Source organism: Nyctereutes procyonoides, unplaced genomic scaffold, assembly GCF_905146905.1.
Source record: "Nyctereutes procyonoides isolate TBG_1078 unplaced genomic scaffold, NYPRO_anot_genome, whole genome shotgun sequence".
Taxonomy (NCBI): domain Eukaryota; kingdom Metazoa; phylum Chordata; class Mammalia; order Carnivora; family Canidae; genus Nyctereutes; species Nyctereutes procyonoides.
Genome location: NW_026575120.1, coordinates 35,797,740 through 35,819,652, shown reverse-complemented (window position 1 = coordinate 35,819,652; position 21,913 = coordinate 35,797,740). Strand labels below are relative to the sequence as shown.

General features: G+C 43.0%; 2 protein-coding genes across 7 annotated transcripts in view; one reads left to right on the top strand and one right to left on the bottom strand.

Moving 5' to 3' along the window:
• The window catches only part of LOC129515900 (olfactory receptor 6V1-like), a 278,554-nt gene that overhangs the window by 10,378 nt on the left and 246,263 nt on the right, over positions 1 to 21,913 (top strand). For 5 of the 6 annotated variants that reach the window (XR_008665674.1, XM_055335087.1, XM_055335089.1 and 2 more), the window contains exon 3: positions 2,239 to 2,360. The exons of the other annotated variant lie outside the window; for it this stretch is intronic. The gene's annotated coding sequence lies outside the window, so the exon portion shown is untranslated. The remainder of the gene's footprint in view (positions 1 to 2,238; positions 2,361 to 21,913) is intronic. 6 annotated transcript variants of the gene reach the window in all.
• Positions 4,735 to 9,177, bottom strand: GSTK1 (glutathione S-transferase kappa 1). Its single transcript, XM_055335093.1, has 8 exons — positions 9,007 to 9,177; positions 8,349 to 8,430; positions 8,022 to 8,150; positions 7,610 to 7,710; positions 7,395 to 7,430; positions 5,701 to 5,817; positions 5,236 to 5,329; positions 4,735 to 4,976 (listed from the first exon to the last, which is right to left on the bottom strand). The coding sequence occupies exons 1-8, from the start codon at positions 9,076 to 9,078 to the stop codon at positions 4,927 to 4,929; spliced, it is 681 nt and encodes a 226-aa protein (XP_055191068.1). The 5' UTR covers positions 9,079 to 9,177; the 3' UTR covers positions 4,735 to 4,926.

Genomic DNA, 21,913 nt, shown 5'->3' with positions numbered 1-21,913 from the left:
ATTATGGAAATATCCCAACACATGTAAAAGAGGAAAGGACAGTATAACAAGCTCTTTGTGTACTCATCACTCAGCTTCAACTATTATGTTTTATCTACTCTTTCCACCTTCCCTGCTTTTTAAAAGGCAGCATGTCACTTCTACCCTAAATGTTTCAGAATGCAGTTCTGACTGATGAGAATTTATCTGTACACAGCCACCCTGCCATTATCACACTTAATGAAATTAATATTAATTCCTTGGGATCACCTAATATTCAATCCATGTTATCTTCCCCCAGTTGTCTCAAAATGTGTTCTTCCAGTTTGTACATTCTTTTAAAATATACTATTAAGGGGGCACCTGGATGACTCAGTCAATAGAGCATGTGATTCTCAGGGTCATTGAGTTTGGGCCCCACATTGGGCATGGAGCCTACTTGAAAAACAAAAAAGGAGTGCCTGTGTGGCTCAGTTGGTTAAGCGTCTGACTCTTGATCTCTGCTCAGGTCTTGATCTCAGGGTCCTGAGTTTGAGCTCTGCATTGGGATCCACGCTGGGTGCGGATCCTACTTATAAACAATTAAAGACAAATTTAATTAATTGTTTATGGACAATATGGACATTTCAAAAACAGTCTAGTTAGGAAATGGGCAAAAGGCATGAACAGATATTTCCTTGAAGAGGATGTACAGATGGCAAAGAAGCACACAAAAAGCTGTTCATTAGCCCTTAGGGAAATGCAAATTAAAATCACGATGAGATGGCACTACACACCTATCAGAATGGCTAAAATTAAAAAAAAAAAAAAGAGGCATAACACCAAATGCTGGTGAGGAGGCAGAAAAACTGGATTGCTCATGCACTTCTGGTGGGAAGGTTAAGATGGTTTGGCCACTCAGGAAAACCGTACTGGTTTTCTAATACAACTAAACATCCACTTGCCACATGATCCAGCAGTTGTACTCCTGGACATTTACCTCCCAAAATGAAAATTTGTATGTATCCGAAAACGTGTACAAGAATATTCACAGCAGGTTTGTTTGTAATAGCCCCAAACTGGAAACAACCTAAGTGTCCTTCAACAGGTTAAACAAACCATGGCATATCCCTACCATGGAATACTACTCAGTAATAAAAAGGACAAACCACTGAGACACACAACACCTTGTGAGGGTCTCAAGGGAATTTGCTGAGTGAAAATAAATCTGATTCCACTTAGATAGCACTCTTGAAATGACAAAACGATATGAAGAACAGATAAGTCATTGCCAGGACTTAGGGAAGTGGGGAGGGCAGAAGATGGCTGAAACAGAACACGAGGACCCCTTATGCTAGAAATGTTTTGTATCTTGACTGATGGTGGCCACACATACAGTTCAATTGTTTAGAACTAAATACACACAAATGAGTGCATGAAAAACCAGTGGAATCTGAATAGGGTTGATGGACTGCATCAACTTCAATTCCCTGCTTGTGTCATAGTGCTGTAGTTATGCAATATGTTACCATTGGGGAAACTGGATGCAGGGTATATGGAGTCCCTCTGAATTCTGACATTCATGGGTTAAAAAATATGGACTTTTCTGGTTGCACACACAAAAAACCAGAGAGTAGGCATGGGAATGACAAAGGGGAGACTTTTCACTTGACAGTTTGCTGTTTTTTTTTTTTTGTTGTTGTTGTTGTTTTACCACATTTCCTGTGATGCTTTTTTGTTGTTAATTAGTACTCATGTTTTAGGTCTGTAAAAAAATATAATTCTAGAAATTTTACCTAAGAAGTTTGTTTTAGAAGCATGTTATTTGGTAAACTTGGAATTTGAATTATAGTGCAAGAAATAAACCAATTTCTTTCTGGAACTGAACTACGAGTATTGACATAACTGCAAATTTTTCATTACATTGCAACTGTTGAGCAGAAGGGGAGGAGAGGGAGAAATTAATAAATGTGAAACACTTTGGGTTAGAAGAAGTGTTTATTTAAAAAACACAGCTGCATTTGGGGACTTCCCCCTTTCTTATTATGATGGTTAATTTCATGTCAACTTGACTGAGCTAAGGGACACCCAGAGAGCTGACAAAACATTTCTGGGTGTGTCTGTGCGGGTGGTTTCCAGAAGAGTAAAGAAGGTGGCCCTCACTAGTGTGGGAGGACATCATCCAATCTATGAGGGCCTGAATGGAACCAAAGAAGTGAAGGAAGGGCAAACTTGGCTCTCTCTGCTTGAACTGAGACATCCATGTTCTGTTGCCCTCAGACACAGGTACTCCTGGTCCTCAGACTTTTGGATTCTGGGTTGGAACTGCACCACTAGCCCACTTTCCTGGGCCTCCAGTTTGCAGACGGCAGAATGTGGGACTTCTCCACCTCCATAATCATGTGAGCTAATCCCTGATAATAGATCTCTTTTTGTATATATCTGTAAATACACTCTTGTTTGTTTCTTTGGAGAACCTTGACTATTGGATTCTCTTTGGAAGAAGTTTAGACATCATAATCTAGATCGTGTTTGTAAGGTTTAGTCTAGAAATTGTCTCACTCCTCCAGAATTAAATTTGTCATCAGATTAGGAAAGGAGGATGTTAGACTCTTTGACGGAAGACTGGGCAGAGCTAGGAAAGAGACATCTACAATACAACATTATGTCACATTAGTGTGGCATAGGATTTAGGATTAAGGTAAGCAGCCAATAATGTTTCAAAAACAATGGGAAGGGGATGCCCGGGTGGCTCAGGGGTTGAGTATCCGCCTTTGGCTCAGGGTGTGATCACGAGGTCCCGAGATTGAGTCCCGCGTTGGGCTCCCTGCATGGAATCTGCTTCTCCCTCTGCCTGTGTCTCTGTCTCTCTGTCCGAGTGTTTCATGGATAAACAAAAATAATAAAAAGCTCTTAAAAAAATGGGAAGGATGCACAATTGTGCCCTAATATGAATCTACAAATTGTTTTATCATTTAAATAATTTTTTTTGTCAGAATAAATGCTCATTTCAAAAGTACACAAGGGAAATGGAAACATCTTGGCATATTTTATTCCAGGATTAATATATTAATGTCCACTGTAATGAGTTTTTATACATCAAGATATAAATGAGATTGTACTATATATAGTTTCATCTTTTTTCCGACTAATATTATTATATCTTAAGCATTTCTGCCTGGGTGGTACAGTCGGTTGAGGGTCTGACTCTTGGTTTCGGTTTGGTTCATGATCTCAGGGTCATGAGATCAATCAAGCCCCTTGTGTTGGGCTCCCCACTTGGTGAGGATTCTGCTCGGTGAGGATTCTTTCTCTGCCTCTCTTGCTTGTGCTTTCTCTCTCTAATAAATAAATAAGTAAATCTTTTATATATATAGATAATTTTTCTATTATATTACTATACATATATAAACATTTTGATGGCTATGAAACATTACATCCTGGATGTACCATAACTTATTCAAATATCCTCCTATTGTTACATACGTAAGTTAGATGATATCGCAAATAATACTGAGAAGGCATCTTTATTCATAAAACTTTGCCTTCACCACCGTGCTCTCAGCATATATGAGAATTTCTATATGCTTGAATATATAACTTGAATATATGAGAAGTAACATTTTAATTTGCTCTTATGTAAACTATTAGACACATTCCCATATATATTTAAAAATATTTTATTTATTTATTCATGAGAGATACAGAGAAAGGTAGAGACATAGGCAGAGACAGAAGCATGTTTCCTGTGGGGAGCCTGACGTGAGACTCGATTCCAGGACCCCAGGTTCACGACCTGAGCCAAAGGCAGACATTCAACCACTGAGCCAGCCAGGTGCCCCCCATTTTCCTGTATTTTAAATTCAGATTCGCTACACATCATGAAATCTTCTTTGAAAGAGGGAGTATTTGGTTATGTACTTCTGGCATTAGTTAGCAGATAAGCCTAGTAGGGATGACTGGGAACCCTGCAGTATGCTGGAATGATGGGTGGGGAGAGGAGGAAAACAGCGAGTGATGGAGGGGAAATGGGGGAAAAGAGCTGAGATCAGAAAGAGCTGGGGCGGGGAGGCGGGGGAGGGCCTCAAGGAATCCTCTTTGAACACCTCTGGAGCCACTGAGCCATCAACGGATACACAACTGCTTCCCAACAGATGTCAAAGTGTGGTTTCTGTTTCTGGACAAAGAGTATCCTCAAAGAAGTCCAAAGACTACTAAGACACAAGTTCTCTGATTATTGCACAGCTGGCACATACACAGTAGGGCCTTTAGATAAGTAATTGCAGGAGTGGGAAAGCTGTAGGTTTGTGTGGAAAGGAACAGGGGTTATACTAGGCTGGAGAGAGAGGCCCTGGGTTTTTTTTTTTTTTTTTTTTTTTTTTTCAGGATCTGCTTTGTAATTAAAAGGAGAGAATCATGCAGATGAGCAACTTCCGAGCCCTTGGCAACTCTAGCCTGTCTCCCTTTGTTGCCACCTTGCCCTGGTTCTGCTAGTCAGTATAGCTGGAGGTGGTTCAAATATCTGGGCAGAACCTCAGCCAAGCTCTGGCTACCTTTGATCCCAGCCCCATATCAGTAACCATGGCTGAGGTGCCAAACTGGTTAGTTGCAAAATCCATCTGATTCAGTTTTCCGTCCCTGAAGAGGGGTTCTTTCCTGCTCCCTCCATAAAGCTGCCCTGAAGTGGGCAGCGTAGCACGTGGTATGGAAGGAGGTATTTGCAAACAACCTAGAGTAGACAGGTGACTGCAGAGATAGCACACAAACACCAGGGAGGACACAGGCCCAGAAATATTTATTCTGAGGAAGAGCAGAATTTGGGGCACCAGGAAGCCCCCTACATGGCATCTCTTGGGGCCACAGAGGATCCTCTATCAGAGAAATCAGGCCCCAAGAGATGTGTCACACGGTGGAAGAAGGGTAAGCAGATGGTCTGCTTTCATCCCTATAGGCTTCCCCTGGCTATCCTTAAAGTTTGGGATTTATAGCTGGAGGCACCGGGCCCATCCACTTCTCTCCTAGATGGAAAAAATTACATGTCAGAGGCTGACCCCACAAGCCCCCAGGGGTTTTCTAGGAAGAGCTCTGCTTGGTTCCCTTCTTTTCTATGGGGGTGAAACTGGCCTCTCCCCATTCAGCCCCCAGGAACCTCTGTGTATGAGGCTCCATTACTGGAAATGCATAGAACATGTTTTGTTCTGGATCTGTCCTTCGGTCAACTGATAAATGGGGATGGGGCTAGGGTCAAGGGCAGCTCACCATGAACCTGTGGCTTACCCAGCAGGTGTGCCAGCAACTCCATCCGATCAGAGCCAAATAGCATGTGGGTTTGGCCATCCAGATGGGCCACAGTGACTGGCAGCCCAAAGGCCTGGAGAAAGCAGTTAGAATGTAGGGAGTAAGGTGATAGAGCAGTTATTTATTAGTCTGGGACTGAAGGCTAAGAGTCAATACTTGTCTGAGGTCATAGAAGCAGAGCAGCCTAAGAGAGGGGTCTGCTAAGAGGCTCCACAGCTCTAGGGAGTTTTCTAACTCTCAAATACGTGTCTTTCCTTTTAACCATCTGGCTCCCTTTTTCCTTTCCTTGGACTCTGGGATAGGAAGGGAGAGGATGAGGGTTGTCTGGGACAACTGGGAGGACTCATATTGGGAGCAACATTTAGAACAGGAGCATGGGGACCCAGTAGATTCTCAGCCTGTCTTCAGCAGTGGGGTTGGAGACCCACAGCAAGAGTTGCTTACCCCATATTTGCAGGCTGCCTCAGTGTTCTCCTTGAGCTTGTTTTTCACCTTTGGTGTTACAATCTTTTCCAGAAGTCCCTGGGCTTGTTCTGTAGACATGCCAGCCTTCTCTGCAGCCTGAGGGGGGATACGGAAGGGAACACAGCTTTGTCTGCTTTAGTGGGGGTAGGGATCTCAGGAGAAACTCTAGTCTTTCTTCTCTGCTCCCATTTTCCTAGTAAGGCCTTAACCCACCCACAAAGGTCTATCTTTGCTAAGAAGGGCTGTTTTTTTTCCCCCTTCAAAAATCTTGTGATTGGTGGAAAGAACAAGTGCAAAACTTTAAAGCCAGTAGGCATCTTAGAAACCAGCTTTCCCACCTTTTTATTAACTAGGAAGGGGACTGCTGTCCATGACTTGGTTAGCATCATAGAACTCATTAGTGGCAGAGCCAATGTTAGAATCCAAGTCCCCTGACATTAAGTCTGGGCTCTTGCCTTTCTACTTCTCAGAGTTCCTGAGTATCTTGTGCTCTTTTGAATCAAGGGCTGGGCTATAGTTCTCGTATCATTTCCTGAGGACTTTTGAGCAGGGCACAGGATATATAGCTAGCTGCCTGTGGGGCCTCACAAGAATAAAAGTTTCAGTTTGGGGTGTGTTGGTATCATTTGGGACTAGTGGTTCTCAATTTTGGCTGAATACTAGAATCTCCTGAGGGAGCTTTAAAAATTCCACTCACAGGTCATCCCCTGGAACAATTACGACAGAATTTTTGACAGGCAGTGCCCAGGTGTTCCAGGTGATAAAATATACAGCCAAGGTTGAGAACCAGTGCAACTTGACCTCAAGCTGGAGAGGCAAACATGAAGTCATGCAGAGCATTCTGTTGTGTCTTTGACTTGGCTTCATGAGAGAGAATTGTGTCCTAGACCAAATGTTCAACGGAGGATCAGTTAGGTAAACAAAAGTAGGCCCACTGAGAATGGTACTTTCAAAGAGTTTACAACTGTATGGAAAATGATTGTTAGTTAATAAGTGCAAAGGCAAGCCTATGCAAATACTTTGCAGGAATAAAAACACTGGAGGAACGTATTGGTCATTCTTTGTGATCTGCTATCTTATGTATTAAATTTGAATATGCCTCAACTATCTTTTGTAAACTGGAGGGAAAATATTGTTTTGAATTTCCTGATTTAACCCCAAGAAAAATTTACTTTTTATTCCTTTATCTACGGTTGGCACACATTTCAATGTTTTGAGCTTTTTCATTTGTTTCCACTCTGGCTTCTGTATCATTCTGGCTTGAGTTATCTCTCTCTCTCTCTCTCTCTCTTTTTTTTCTTTTTAAAGCTTGTCTGTAAAGTCTCCTGCTTTCTACTCTGGATATATCGGTGAGGTCTGTGATTGGGGCCACTGCTTCATCCTTCCCCATCTGGGGGTGCCAACATTTAACATTTCTCTCCCACTGACTTCTTTCATGAAATAAAATCTACCCATGTAGAGTTCTGCACTTCCCTTTCAACCACAAGATAATCTTTGAAAGTCCTCTGAGTTCCAACCTTTCAGTAATTTGGCCCCTCAAACACAGCATCCTTTCTTCCCAAATAACTATCACCTCTTCCACCTAATATGAAAACTGTGTCTTCTCTGCTCCTGAACACCAGCTGTTCTCAGCTTCCCTATGAGAGGACCGGGGACAGAGCCAGGACACTCACGGCTAAGATGCTCTGAGGTTCTGTGATGTCTTCATCCTGAGAAGAAGAGAACACTCAGTAGGAAAGGGGTGATGAGGTGTGAGATGGGGGAGGGAGGATGGTAGGGCAGTGAACAACAGGGGAAGGTAGGACCAAGACTCTGGAAACTGGGTTGTAGGGGATGGTCCTCCCATTATCCAGGGTCTCCCAAGTAGTTCCCAGAGCTATGTCCTTACCCGTGACCAGACACGCATCCATAGTTCCCTGGACACTTTCTCTAACATCTCTGGGTGTTCCATGTTCACAGCAGTGAGGAATCTCATGGCTGATAAACTTCCTGTGGGGCAGAGGTACTCAGAGGCAGTGCTTTTCTAGTTTGTCTCCAACGGAGGACTGGCTCTTTCCTGCTTCTGACTTCCCCCGAGCTCAACTGCCCTCAGTCTCCTACCTACATTTTCTCATAGCCGGTTTGTCCTGCTCTTTGTCCCCTTAGGTCCCCACAAGCTTCTGCTCACTCAATGCTGACCTGTGTTTTCCCAACCTTTGTTTCATTTCATGGAACTAGTTGCCAGTCCCAACTTCCTGGCACTATGATTTGCAGCTTTGCTGCCTTCCACTTAATAACCCCATCTGTATCTCACTCTTTACCTTTTTCAAGGATCACAGAGAAGAAATCCTTGGGGAACTGCATGGGAACCTGGACATGCTGTCCTAGGAGTCTAATGTCATTTCTCAGGTATTGGGCTTTGCGGGGAAGTAGAGCTGGTGGCTGGTTTCCTGCAAGTGGAAATTTGGGCACACTCGTGAAAGACTACTGAAGAGTCCCAGGCTTGAGGTGACCCTTACCCGGTTTTCAGGAGAGTGCAAATTACTAGTTGTCCATGCCAACATAAAGACCCAGTTGGGAGCAGCCACCCCCCAACCCCCCGCCCTCCCTCCCTCAAATCCCTGTCCCAACTGCCGCTGCCTTCACACCGCTGTCTTTCATGATCCCTGCAATGAGGCTGGGGCGCAACTGCAGGTTGATGTTCCAGATGTTCTTGTACCGGCACAGGACCTGCAGGAGCAGAGGTAGAGGTGGGGAACCAGTGTGTAAGATGGACAGAGTGAAAGTGGCTGATGGAGAAGGAAGGCTGTTAATGGCGACTGATTAGCTGGAGGCTCTGAGTGCAGAAGAGTAAGGGTTGTGCGTGCACCCTAAACTATTTGGTTTTAAATGGCAAAAGTCTCCACTCCCAGAAGTGATCCCATGAACTTTGCTCCGTCCCAAGAAATCGATCCCAGGATCTTTGCTCAGTAGGCGGCTTCATCCTGTTGTGCACTCCGCTCCCCAGACACTAACGTCGCAGGGCTGAGAGGTGGCTGTGCCGCGGGTGTCTCCTTGATTGTCCGGAGTTACCCGTGTTCTTCCAACCACTGTGGGAAGCCCCTGCCTTAGGATGAAACGGCTGGACCTGGAGCCAGCGACCGTATCGCGTTTAGACGCACAAAGGAACCTTCACCCCTAGCTTTGCGCCGCGCGTCCTGAGGCCCGTCGGGCAGCGCCAGGAAGTTCTCCGCGCCCCGCTCCCGCCCTTCCCTCCGCCCTCGCCCCCACGCCCCACGCGCCGGCCGGGCGGGCCCCCGGAGTCACCTCGAAGCCCAGCCAGGAGTAGGGGGACAGTACGTCGTAGAAGAGCTCCAGGGTCCGCGGCACGGGCCCCATGCTGCAGCCGCCCCGGCCCCGGCTCCGGCTCCGGCTCCGGCTCCGGCCCCAGGGGGCAGCGATCCCGCCCGCTTCCCGGCCTGCCCCGGAGGACCGCCCCGGAGGACCGCCCCGGAGGACCGCCCCCGCCCCGCCCCCGCCGCGCAGCCGCGCAGCCGCGCCGGGAGGGCCGCCCGGGGCCAAGTGTGGCTAAAGGTCGCGGCGGGCGGGCCGGAGGGGGCGGGGGGGGGGCCTCGGAGTGTCCCCAGGCCCCGTGCGCTGCCTCCCTCCCGCCTGGGGAGCCGGCCCGGGGCCCTAGCGGGGGTTTGAGAGGCGCGCCCCGCCCGCCCTGCCTCGCCCCGCCCCCCGCCCCGCCCCGCCTCGCCCCGCCCCGCCCCGCCGCTGCGCTGGGTGCGCCGGCCTCCCGGCCTCGGTCGCTTCCTCTTCTCGCTTAAGAGTGGGCCTACGTGGTGGGGACCCACCCCTAGGTGCACGGCCTAGAGCCTTGTGACAGTGGCTGGTGTAGCTGATCCGTGTGAGTTATTAGCGTGACTTGGCAGTTGCAGGGACTTTCTGGGGCCGGAGCAGAGTAAGAAGTGTCCAAGTCACACTTTCTTTTTTTTCCCCCACTTCTCAGAGCTTAGCCTGGAACATGTTGGACAATCAGTACCTACTCTGAGAGTGAGTGCAGGAGAGGAGGAGCCCTCCCGGAAGGATCCTGGGGAATGGTGTCCTATCGTCTTACATCGGGATTATTTATACCGCAAGGAAATGATTTTTTAAAGTTCCATTGAATTTTATTAAAATTATGTTACTAATTTTATGAATTGGAAAGCACATCATAAAGATTCCACTCCTCATTTGTATTCATTAGAAAAACAACCCTAAGCCAACAGAATAGAAAGACAGTATGAACATTTACATAGAAGTATGAAATGAAAGGAGGATGCTGTTTTCACCCACTTGCAAATTGAACTAATTGCTTTGCAATAACTGAAACTGAAAAATTACGCATTTCTCTAGTAATATTAATTTAAAAGTATCCAAGAGCAATTTAGTCCCATAATAATATTTTAGAAGTAAATCATCACTTATTTTTAAAAACCTTAATATTTAGGAATAATTGTAGACTTACAGAAGAGTTGTAAAGATAGTAAAGCAAGTTTCTACATACCTCTCACCCAGCTTTCCCAGTTGTGGACACCTTACATAACCATGGTATGATGATCAACACTAAGAAATTAACATCGGTGCATTACTATTAACTGGATGATGGGCTTCGTTCAGATTTCACCAGTTTTTCCACTATTGTCCTTTTTCTGTTCCAGGATTCATTCCAGGGTACCGCTTAGCATTTAGTTCTCTTGTCTCTTTAGTCTCTTCCTATCTGTGTAAGTTTCTTGACTTTTTATTTTGTTTCTTGACCTTGACACTTTTGAGAAGTATTGGTCAGATATTTTGTAGAATATCCCTCAACTTGGGTTTGATGTTTTTTCTTGTCTACGCTGGGATTTGGATTTTTTGAAAGTACACCCTTCTGCTCTGCTTGAATTGTATCGGGGGTTCCTGATCCTAGCATGACTTATAAACACATGATGTTAACTTTGACCATTTGGGCAAAGTGGAAAAAACTGTCAAGTTTCTCTACTGTAAAAATCGTTTCCCCCCTTTCATCCTCTGTTCTTTGGAACGAGTCATTAAGTGCAGCCCAGTCTGGAGGTGGGGGTACCGGTTGAGTAGATTAAACACATCTCTTGGAGGGAAAGACATCAAAGAATTTGTGGATATATGTGGAAACCACTATGGTAACCTAGACGCATTCTGAGGGAGATACTTTGAAGCTATAAAATTTCCTGTTTCTTCTTAAACTTTCGCCTACCAATTTTATCACTCATTGGTAGAGTTTGCCTGCAGCAATGATTACTGTGGTGTTCTAATGATGTTTTTCCATTTCTCTTGTTTCTTCTACATTTATTAATTGAAATTTTGAAAGGAGAATTAGAATTGTTCCATTTATGTATTTATGTTTGTATTTATTCATTTAATCATTTGTTTATACTGTATGGGCTGATGGATTTTAAGAATCATAGCGTGGTAAAATGTTGATCTGAGTCTCTACATCCTGCCTTCTTACACTATTATTATCATTATTATTATTTAGATTAAGCCTGTGGGTAATACTAAGTGAGAACAACAAAAAATATTTACATTTCTTTATATATGCTGAGAGGAATGTCTAGCTACTGACTAGAGTTGTTGGCACAAGAAATAATAACATAAGCCAATTATTTATAGTAGCAAAAATAACTAGTAAAGGAACTAAATATGATGTGGTTATCAAACTTTGGAATGCGTGGAGACAGGGTGGGATATCTAAGCCAAATCCTCATCTTTCATGGTCAGTGATATGTCTATATTTGAAACATCCCTGGAGCTTTGGTCATGTAATTTGGCGTTAAATATTGGGAACTACAAATACTTTAAGTAAATTGCCTTTCTAAATAAGTAAAAGATGGATTGCTGGATAAATGGCTTTGGGACAACTGGGAGGTTTAAACAAAATGTAACTGGACCCATATGATGTAACACCTTACACAAGGAACGTGTCTAGCCCGATCAAATATTTTATGTTAAAGAAAGAAACCACTAAAGTACCCAAGGAACTTATGGGAAAATATTTCTTTTAAAAAATCTGGGAGTAGATGGAGTGCCTGGGTAGCCCAGTCGATTATGGGTCTGATTTCAGCTCAGGTCATTATCTCAGAGTCTTGGGATTGAGCAGCATTGGGCTCCCTGCTCAGCAGAGAGTCTGCTTGTCTCTCTCCTTCTGCCCCTCCCCCTGCTTCTGCTCCCTCTGTCACTCTCCCAAATAAATAGATAAAATCTTAAAAAGTAAAATCTGGGAATAGAGGCCACTTTGTTAGCTGTGATAACTAAATGCAGAAACCTTAAAAGGTTTATACATTCAAATACATAAAATTTAAAAATTTTGGCAAACTCCAGTAAGTCAGAAAATAACTGGGAAAAATATTTGAGTTCATTTTACAGTCAGAAAGCTAATTATAATTAACCTAGTGTAGAAAGAGCTACAAAATCAATAAAGTAAAAGAAGCCCAGTGGAGAAATGGGCCAACATATATGAACAGAACATACACAGAAATGGACATATGAAACATAAAAGATTATGCTTGTATATACTTATAAAAACCGTGAGTCAGGATTACACTATGATATCTTTTTATATATCAAATTGGCAGAGATCAAAAAGTTTGATGACTCAGGGCGTTTGGCAGGAATTTGTAGAAAATCGTTGTCTTATGTAACTGGTGGGAGTATAAATTGGTACAGCCTCTAACAAGAAGAGCAGGTTAGCAATATCTTTCTGTTTTACAAATACACCCTTTGACCTAGCAATTCCATTTTTAAGAATTTGTATTATAAACATGTTTGCCTACATGCAATATGATGTGCTATAGGGTTATTTATTACATTGTTTATAATAGCAAAAGATTGGAAACTACCTAAATGTTCATTGATGTGGAGCTAATTCAATTCACCAATATTTATAATATTTTTCAACTTTATTTTTTAAAAAGATTTTATTTATTCATGAGAGACACACAGAGAGAGAGAGAGAGACATAGGCAGAGACATAGGCAGAGGGAGAAGCAGTTTCCACGCAGGGAGCCCAATGTGGGACTGGATCCCGGGACTCCAGGACCACGCCCTGGGCCAAAAGCAGGCACTAGACTGCTGAGCCATCTAGGGATCCCCTATTTTTCAACTTTAGAAGCTCTTTAAATATTAATATTCCATGATACCGTATATATTAATAAGTTAAAAGCAAGATATAAAACAGTACATGTTATTTGCTGTCTTTTTTTAAGGGTTGCAGTACTTTCCAAGTGTGTGGTTTTTAACGGTTGCAACACTTTCCAAGTATGTGGTGTACAGATACACATATGTGCATACTGATATCAGTTGGATGGAGAGACAAAAAAACTGGTGAAACTTGTTGCTCTTGGGGAGGGAAGCCAGTGGACTGGGAGAGGGCAAGGTAGATAGTTTTTGTTGGATGTAACATTTAACACTTTGATTTTTGACCCATTTGAGTATCTTATCTACCCAGGAAGAAAGGCAGGCAGGAAGGAAGAAAAAGTAAGAAAGGTAGGAAAATGCCTTTGGGAACTTGTACTAGCAGAACAGGGAAGGGGATTCCAAGGAGACTGGTTTATCTGATTTATTACCATTTGTATATTTTACTTTGCTTTAAGGAAAATGTCAGTTGTGAAATGCCACGTAGCAACACATGTGACACAGTTTTAAGGTACAATATTTGCCAAGATGCAACTGAGATGAACATCTGGGTTCTTAAGGCCTGACATTTTCCTAAGGATTTACCAAGTGCTGTGTGAAACCCTGTGTGCTAGCTTTTCCCCTGAATAAATCATGCCGAAGTGCAAGAGAGTGAGGTTGATATTATTATGCTTCTAATCTTGGAAACACTATGCTTTATTAGAAGAGATCAACCTTGGCAAACTGGCATACTTGATATATAAATAATAACCTATTTAGCTGAACATCTCACAGTTCATCAGGACATACCAGTGTGACAGCATTGCACACTGAGAACAGCTAGTGTGTGCTGTCATTATACCCTTATAAGACATGTAAACATATGGATCAAAACTAAAGAAAATGAAAATAATTCTAGTAGGGATTATACACAGTTTTTCTTTATTTCTTAGACACTCTTTAAGGCTTTGACAATTTCTTTTTTCTTTCTTTATGGAAGAGCTTTGTTGAAGTGTAACTGACATACAATAAACTGCAAATATTTAAAGTATACTATAAATAAATAAATAAATAAATAAATAAATAAAGTTTTGACATAGGTATGTACCTGTGCAACCATCACCATGATCGAGACAGTGAACGTAGCTGCAAGTTTCCCTGAGACAGTTGGTGAACCCTGCCCTCTGTTCCCAAAACAACCACTGAAAGGCCTTTTGTCACTAGACATGAGTCTGCATTAATCTTTCTGTCACTAGATATTAGTTTGCATATTTCTTTATACATTGAAAACCCTTTCTAAAATAGATTTTATTTATTTATTAGAAAGAGTGAGTGTGGGGATCCCTGGGTGGCTCAGCGGTTTACAGCCTTCCTTTGGCCCAGGGCGTGATCTTGGAGTCCCGGGATCAAGTCCCACATCGGGCTCCCTGCATGGAGCCTGCTTTTCCCTCTGCCTGTGTCTCTGCCTCTCTCTCTATGTCTCTCATAAATAAATAAAATCTTTAAAAATAAAAAAATAAAAAAAAAAAGCGAGTGCACAAGCAGGGGGAGCAGCAGAGGGAGAAGGAGAAGCAGACTCCCTACTGAGCAAGGACCCAGATGGGCTCAATCCCAGGACCTGGAGATCCTGACCTGAGCCAAAGGCAAGATGCCCAACCAACTGAGCCGCCCTGGCACGCATATATTAAAAAATGTGTATTCCAAAATCCATTTTAGAAGCTGGAGCCATTGTTTCCTGGTGTCACAGGAACACAGTCTCCTGGAGACTAGAGAGAGAATTGATTTATTTGCGTAGCAGGGATTGATGTTATGGCTGCCTCCTGTGGAAGGGGAGGGGCAAGGGAAGGAAGGGCACAGCGTGGGGCTGAGGGAGGCCCTGGGCTTCATGCTTGATTCTCAGCCAACCCCACAAGGACTTGTGAAGCTTGGGTGAGCTGACTGGGCCTTTACAGCCCCTCACATGTCAGTCACAGGATCTGGGCTGTCCTGGGAAGGTGGCCTGACTGGGCTGAAGCGTCTCTTCAGCTGAGGGCTGTCTGCTGGCAGCACTCCATGAGCTGGAGGTCATGTCTGAAGGGGATCTGTGCAAAGCACCACAGCGCCCCTGATATAATAATAATTCTGATGGTTCTCCCATCCTAAGGAGTTCTTTGAAAATAGTACTCGAGAAACAAATTTCACATTTTGGAGAGAAAGGGATATTGCATTTTTTAGAGACTTTTTTGAGATTTTGAAAGGGCACTGGGAGCAATCCTTAATTTCAGGTCTAAAACATGATCTGTTTACTCATTACTTTACACTTTTCATTCCACGAGTGTAGGAGTTGTCAGCCTCAGCACTGTTAACATATTGGAGTGGATAATTCTTGTGTGTGGGGGTGTCCTGTGCCCTATAGGATGTTTAGCAGCTCCCTGGTCTCTACCCACGAGGTACCAGAAGTACCCCCAATCCTAGTTGTGATAATAAAATATTATGCTAAGTGAATGAAAACAGATGCAAAGAACTCCATAATGTACATTTCCATTTGTATGACATTTTCAGAGAAAACAGCAGATCAGTGGTTTCTTCTGCAGCTGGGAGTGGGAGTGGGGAGTGATTGAAAATTGGCATGAGAGGACTTCCTGAGGTGATGTCTGCAGGATCAGAATCACCCCTGGCTAAGAATCATTGCACTAGTGTTTCTTGGGGGCCCCTTGTGCCCCACATACTATTGTGAGTGCTTGGGGATGGGTATGAACACCATTTATCTTTTGATGTGAGAATCAAAAGACATAAAGTTGGTTCAGTTAAAATTGTGTGTGTGTGTGTGTGTGTGTGTGTGTGTTGAAGTGGGGGGCGTTGGGGCAACAAGAAAGAACCAAATTCCTAGAAAAAGTGACCCTAAATGAAGACTTGAAAGGTAGGGAGAGGTTAGGTAAGTGTTAGACTGGAGAGGGAAGGTAGGTAGATTTACACCCAGAAAAGAAAGAACATAGAAAAGAAAGCTGTCCAGAGTCTCAAGGAACTGAGAGAAGTTCTTTTGGGCAAAGAAGGCAGTGGCCTGAGGAGGTGGCAGGTAGAAGCCAGGTCATGTGACAAGTTTCAAAGTCTCTACTTGAGGGACTTCAAGCTAAGTATGGTTTTTATTTAAACTTTTAAAAAAGATTCATTTATTTATTTGTTTGGGAGAGAGTGAGCAAGACTCAATCCCAGGACCCCAGGATCACAACCTGGGCCAAAGGCAGAGGCTCAACCACTGAGTCACTCGGGTGCCTCATTGCCCCCGATTCTTAAAACCTATTTTATAGAAGAGCAGTAATCCTCTTGCTTAACTACTCAGATGTCGTGCCTTCTGTGCTGTAGGGAATCATGTAACTACTGTCAGTAATTTACTCATGTGATGCATCACATAACTACAAAAAGTCATTTATACTGTTTAGCAAATACATGTAGAGCACACATTGCTTGCTACATGTCAGATACCATTATAAGTGCTTTATTAAAATTAACTCATTTCGGGGCACCTGGGTGTTGGCTCAGTCTGTTAAGTGTCTAACTCTTGGTTTCGGCTCAGGCTCAGGTGGTGATCTCAGGGCTGTAAGATAAAGACCCACCTCCTGCTTCACTATCAGCCCGCCCAGAGTTCGCTTGAGATTCTCCCTCCTTCTCCCTATGCCCCTCCCGCTCATGTTCTCGTTCTCTCTTTCTAAAATAAATGAATAGATTAAAAAAATGAACTCATTTTATCATTGTAACAACCCTCCAAGGTAGGTGCTATTTTTTAACAGCTTTGTTGAGGTATAATTTACATAGATGGGATTTGCCTATTTTAAGTATACCATTCCAATGATTTCTATTATATTTATAGATTTGTGCAATCATCACCAAAATCCTTCTTGGAATATTTCCGTTACCTCAAAAAGTCCCTTGGACCAGTTTGCAGCTGATGCCACAACCACTCCTAGTCCCAGGAAACCACTGATCTGCTGTCTGCTGTCTTTCTCCATAGATTTGCCTTTTCTGGACATTTCATGTAAATGGAATCATATATAGTTTTTTTTTTTTTTTTTTTTGCATCTGGCTTCATTCAGTTTGTATGTTTTTCAGGTCCATCCATGTTGTAGCAGGTATCAGTAGTTTGTTTTTTTACTTTTTATTGCTGGGTAGCATTTCACACATGTACAGTACCACATTTTGTTTATCTATTCACCAGTTGATGGGCATTTGGGGTATTGCCAATTGTTGGCCATTATGAACAGTGCTGCTATGAATATTTGCAGACAAGTCTTGGTATGGACATATGTTTTCATTTCTCTTGGGTAGATAGCTGCGATGGAATTTCTGGACCTAATGGTACATTTAACTTTTTAAGAAACTGAACCTGTACTCCCCAGTGTCTCTTCAACTATTTTCATGTTGATTCCCATTCTGTTGATGGGGAAACCAGGCTGTGGAGTGATTCACCCCTGTTAGGGGTGGGGGTGATAATTGAACTTGTGTGGTCTGGAGTCATCTCTGTGACCTTGACACTAGACTTTGGTGGCCACTTCCTGCATTGGAGATTGTTCTCAATTTCAAAAAATGGAACTTGTCTGTTTTCCTTTACCTGATTTTGGTTTCACACTGCTGGAGAACATGTTGTTCAGCTCTGTCCATGGGAACTGTGCCTGAAGGAATGTGTGGGATGTCCTTTTTCTTCTTTACTTCCAAGGTCATTCCTTAAGCAGATTTCAGGCTGCTCAAGTATTTTTATTTTTGTGTTTCTTCTGTGAGAAAAATGAACGAACCTAGCAAATGTTTTGCATTTGGGATTTGTAAACTCTCCAGTGACCAAGTCCCCTTTTCTGGACCAAGAACCACCGTCTTACGGCAAAATGACATTCTAGCTACTGAATCAGTGTGTGCCTGCTGGATTTCCTTTTAATGCAGCTGCCACCCTGCAGTGCACTTGCCAATAATAGTTTGTGGGCTGATACTCAAAAGTATCAGTCGCTCAAAAGACCCTCTGGCTCTTACAGGTAATTACCAACTAATGATTTTTTTAAAAGATTTATTTATTTATTTTTATTTATTTTTTTTTAAGAGTTCATTTATTTATTCATAAGAGACACAGAGAGAGAGGCAGAGACACAGGCAGAGGGAGAAGCAGGTTACATGCAAGGAGCCTGACGTGGGACTCCATCCCGGGACTCCAGGATCAGGCCCTGGGCTTAAGGTGGCGTTAAACCGTTGAGCCACCTGGGCTGCCCTATTTATTTATTTTAGAGAGAGAAAGAGAGCAGGAGCGGGAGGGATGGGCAGAGAGAGAGGGGGAGCATGAGAGAAGCAACCTCCCTGCTAAGCACTGACCCTGACATCATTGATCTGAGCTGAAAGCAGGAGTTTCACAATTAACAGACTGAGCCATCCAGGCGCCCCTATCTCCTCCTGATTTTAAGAGCCAGCCTCATCATCACCCACTTCTGCTTCCAAGTTCTTATGTGATCAGTTCCCTTAGCATCCTTCCTTTGCTGAAGATTACAAAAAGGAAACAGCTTGCTCCACAACTAATTCTAACCAAATCAATGAGCAGATATGTTTTCAGGCGGGGGATTGTTCTTAAAGAGATAGGAACTACATAGTCATAGCCGAGATTATGGAGAGGTTTTGCCGGGGTTTTTGAGTTCTAGTAATATATTCTTAGGGCCTGGGTGTTTTCCAACTGTAATTACTTTGGGAATGTAACTTATCAAAAATCACACACAATAATAAAAGGCACAACTGTGATCAGGTGGCAAATTTCTTTTAAAGATTTATTTATTTATTTTTAGAGAGGGGAGTTGGGGGGGGGTTGCAGAGGGAGAGAGAGAGAGAATCTTGAGCAGACTCCCCACTGAGCTCAGACCTAAACCAAAATCAAGAGTTGGATGCTTAATTGACTGAGCCACCCAGGTGCCCCTCAGGTCCAAATCTTAAACTCTAAATTATCCTGCCTCCCAACACTCCTATCCTTCAGAATCCCTTTGTGAACTTGCCAGCTAACCTCTCTTCTGGGTTCTTGTGCTACCCCATGCTTTCTCTTACCGTGGCCCTTATCACAGTAGATTGATACCTCCAATGTTCACTGTATTATAAGCTTGTGTGAGGAGAGAGGGCTGTGTGTGTGTGTTTTAACCTCAGGTACAGAGAGAGTTGAATTAAACATTCCCTTCAATACATAGCTCACTATTATCATACATAGAAGTTTCCACCCTAGCTTTTTGTTTTGTTACTTTTTTCTGATTTTATTTATTTATTTAAGGTGGGGGGGACAGCCCAAGCTGGAGGGAGAGAGAATCTGGAGCAGATTCCACACTGAGCCCAGAGCCGGATGCAAGGGCTCCATCCCACGACTCTGAGATCACAATCTGAGCCAAAACCAAGAGTCAGCTACTTAACCGACTGAGCCACCCAGGCACCTCTCACCATAGATTTTTAAGTTTTATTTTTCTCTTCTAGTTCCCCTGCTCATATTATTATGGATAGTAATAGCAACAGTAACACTTAGGGAGCACTGACAGGCATTGCTTAAGCACTTGTATTAACTCAGCTAATCCTCACAACCACATAGAGTACTTGCTATTATTATCTCTTGTTTTTCCAACGAAGAAACTGAGAGGTTAAGGGACTTGCCCAAGGCAACAGAGCCAGTGAGCAGCAGAGCCAGGATTTGAACCCAAGTGGCCTGGCTCAAGCAGCCATATTCTTAACTTACTGCATTATGTGCTGTCTCGGATACATGTGCTGTTGTGGTGGATGACGTCTGTGGACATGAATATCACCTCCTCAGACCTGCTGTTTCACATGCGAGATGTTTTTCATATACACAAGTGGTGCTGGGCTGTGGATCTTGTCATGTTTCTTTTGTTGTTGTTCTGCTTATATTTTCTCTTGAAAATATCCACAGAGCTGTTTTGACTTCTAGTGTGCTATATCTGACTGCTGCATGCTCTTCTGCCCTGGGCATCCACCACACCTCAGTGACCCATTCTCCTTGTTTGGTATGCCTTCGACTTGCTACCTCTGCAATCAGTGCTCCAAGGAACATCTTATCTGTGTCTCCTTAATAACCTGTGCTAGAGTTTCTCTTGGTGATGTATGCAGGAGTGAGTGGATCTATCTCAAAGCGTATGTGAATATTTTATTTCACCAATATTGACAAATGGTTCTCCAGAATGGTGATACAATTTATCACTCCTGCCAGCAGCACCAGGGTTTTCCTTCACATTCTTGCCAACGCTTGGTAATTTTTGGCTATTCTGATGAATGTGAAATAGTATCTTATCATTTTCAGTTAAAAAAAATTTTTTTTGAGAGAGACAAAGTGTATATGAGCGTGTGTGTGCCAGGATAGGGGGTATGTAGGGGCAGACAGAGAGGGAGAGAGGGAATCTCCAAACATATTCCATGGAGCCCGACTTAGGGCTCAACCCTGAGATCATGACCTGAGTTGAAATCAAGAATCAGAAGCTCAATGGACTGAGCCACCCAGGCGCCACTCTTACTTAATTTGCATATTTGTGGTTATAAGTGGGAATGTGCACCTCTTCCCTCTGTTGGCCACTCGAGCTTCCTCTGTTTGTATTTATATGTGTACATGTGTGTATGTCAGTTTTCCTTGTACACTCTTCTTAGTGGTCTCCTGTGGCTTCTGGATGTTGTAAATGCCTTCTCCCTGACTGTCATCCCTACCTTTCGCTGAATGGAAATCTAATTAGGTTTTGAGCTTCTGGGATCTTATTTAATAAGCCATTCTCTATTGTATAGTGACAAAATTCTGTATTTTCTTAACTCTATCATCTTACCATTCACATTTGGATCTTTTATCCATTTGGATTTTCCTTTGTATAAAGTAAGAGGAAAAGATTCAACTTTATTTTTCTTCAGTGAGCCTCATTCCTAGTACTTATTAATTTTATTTTTTAAAAGATTTTATTTTTTTAACTGGTCTCTACACCCAACATGGGGCTTGAACCCACAACCCGGAGATCAAGAGTGCATGCCTCACACTGACCTGAGCCAGCTGGTGCCCCCACCATTACTTTTTAATAAATTATCTTTTGCCCATTCACATATGGTTCACTTTTTATCATATCTTAAGTTTCCATGTATAAATGAGTATATTTTATGCTCATTTTCCCGTTATATTAGTTTAAAAATAACTTAGCAGTATGCTTTAATATCTGGTAGAGATTAATTATTCAAGGACCTTTATTCTTCTATGTAAGTTTTAACTAAGTTGTTGAATTCATAAAAAAAATTAATATTTGATTTCTGGAGAGATCTAGATTTGTTGATAGGCAAATTCTTTCCTTCTATATAGTTATTTACCCATATATCCTTATTTTCTGGTACTGTATCTCACATATTCAGTAGCTCAGTAAATATTTATAGAACTGAACTATTGTTCGACTGATTTATGTCCCCTTTCAGAGTGACTGGGCAGGAAACAATGCGACGATAATGGATGTCACATTTGAAGCCGTACTGTCTTCCTTTGAGTGAGAGGAGATAGCTGAGGAGAGCAAAGATCAGAGTTGACCCCTTATGTAACAAGGACAACTCTGGCTTTTGTTTTGATTCCTATAATGACTAAGTAAGATTAGGCATTTTTAAAAAAAAGATTTTATTTATTTATTCATGATAGAGAGAGAGAGAGAGAGAGAGAGAGAGAGAGAGAGAGGGAGGCAGAGACACAGGCAGAGGGAGAAGCAGGCTCCATGACAGGAGGCTGACGCGCGACTCGATCCCGGGACTCCAGGATCGTGCCCCGGGCCAAAGGCAGGCGCTAAACCGCTGAGCCACCCAGGGATCCCCAAGATTAGGCATTTTTTATTGAAAATAGCTTCTGCATTGAGCTTTAGAAGTGGCAGCAAGGGTCATAAGCATCAATAGCTGGGTTCCTAATGGGCGTTTGAAACTTAAGCCAGGAGATGAGAGAGGGGAAGTCTTGTTAGTCAATTCATCTGATCTTGTTACGGCCTCCTTGACTGTCCCGCGGCAAATACCTCTGTAAGAACAAGTGGCGCTACAAGAATGAGGAGGATGCCATCTAGTGGCAGTA

Excerpts from the sequence above, each read along its gene's own strand:
- GSTK1 (XM_055335093.1), bottom strand. The coding sequence starts at position 9,078 with ATGGGGCCCGTGCCGCGGACCCTGGAGCTCTTCTACGACGTACTGTCC. Across the intron at positions 5,818-7,394 it reads AACCTCAGAGCATCTTAGCC|GCTGCAGAGAAGGCTGGCAT; the intron begins GTGAGTGTCCTG and ends ATCCCCCCTCAG. Across the intron at positions 4,977-5,235 it reads GTTGCTGGCACACCTGCTGG|GAGAGAAGTGGATGGGCCCG; the intron begins GTAAGCCACAGG and ends TTTTCCATCTAG.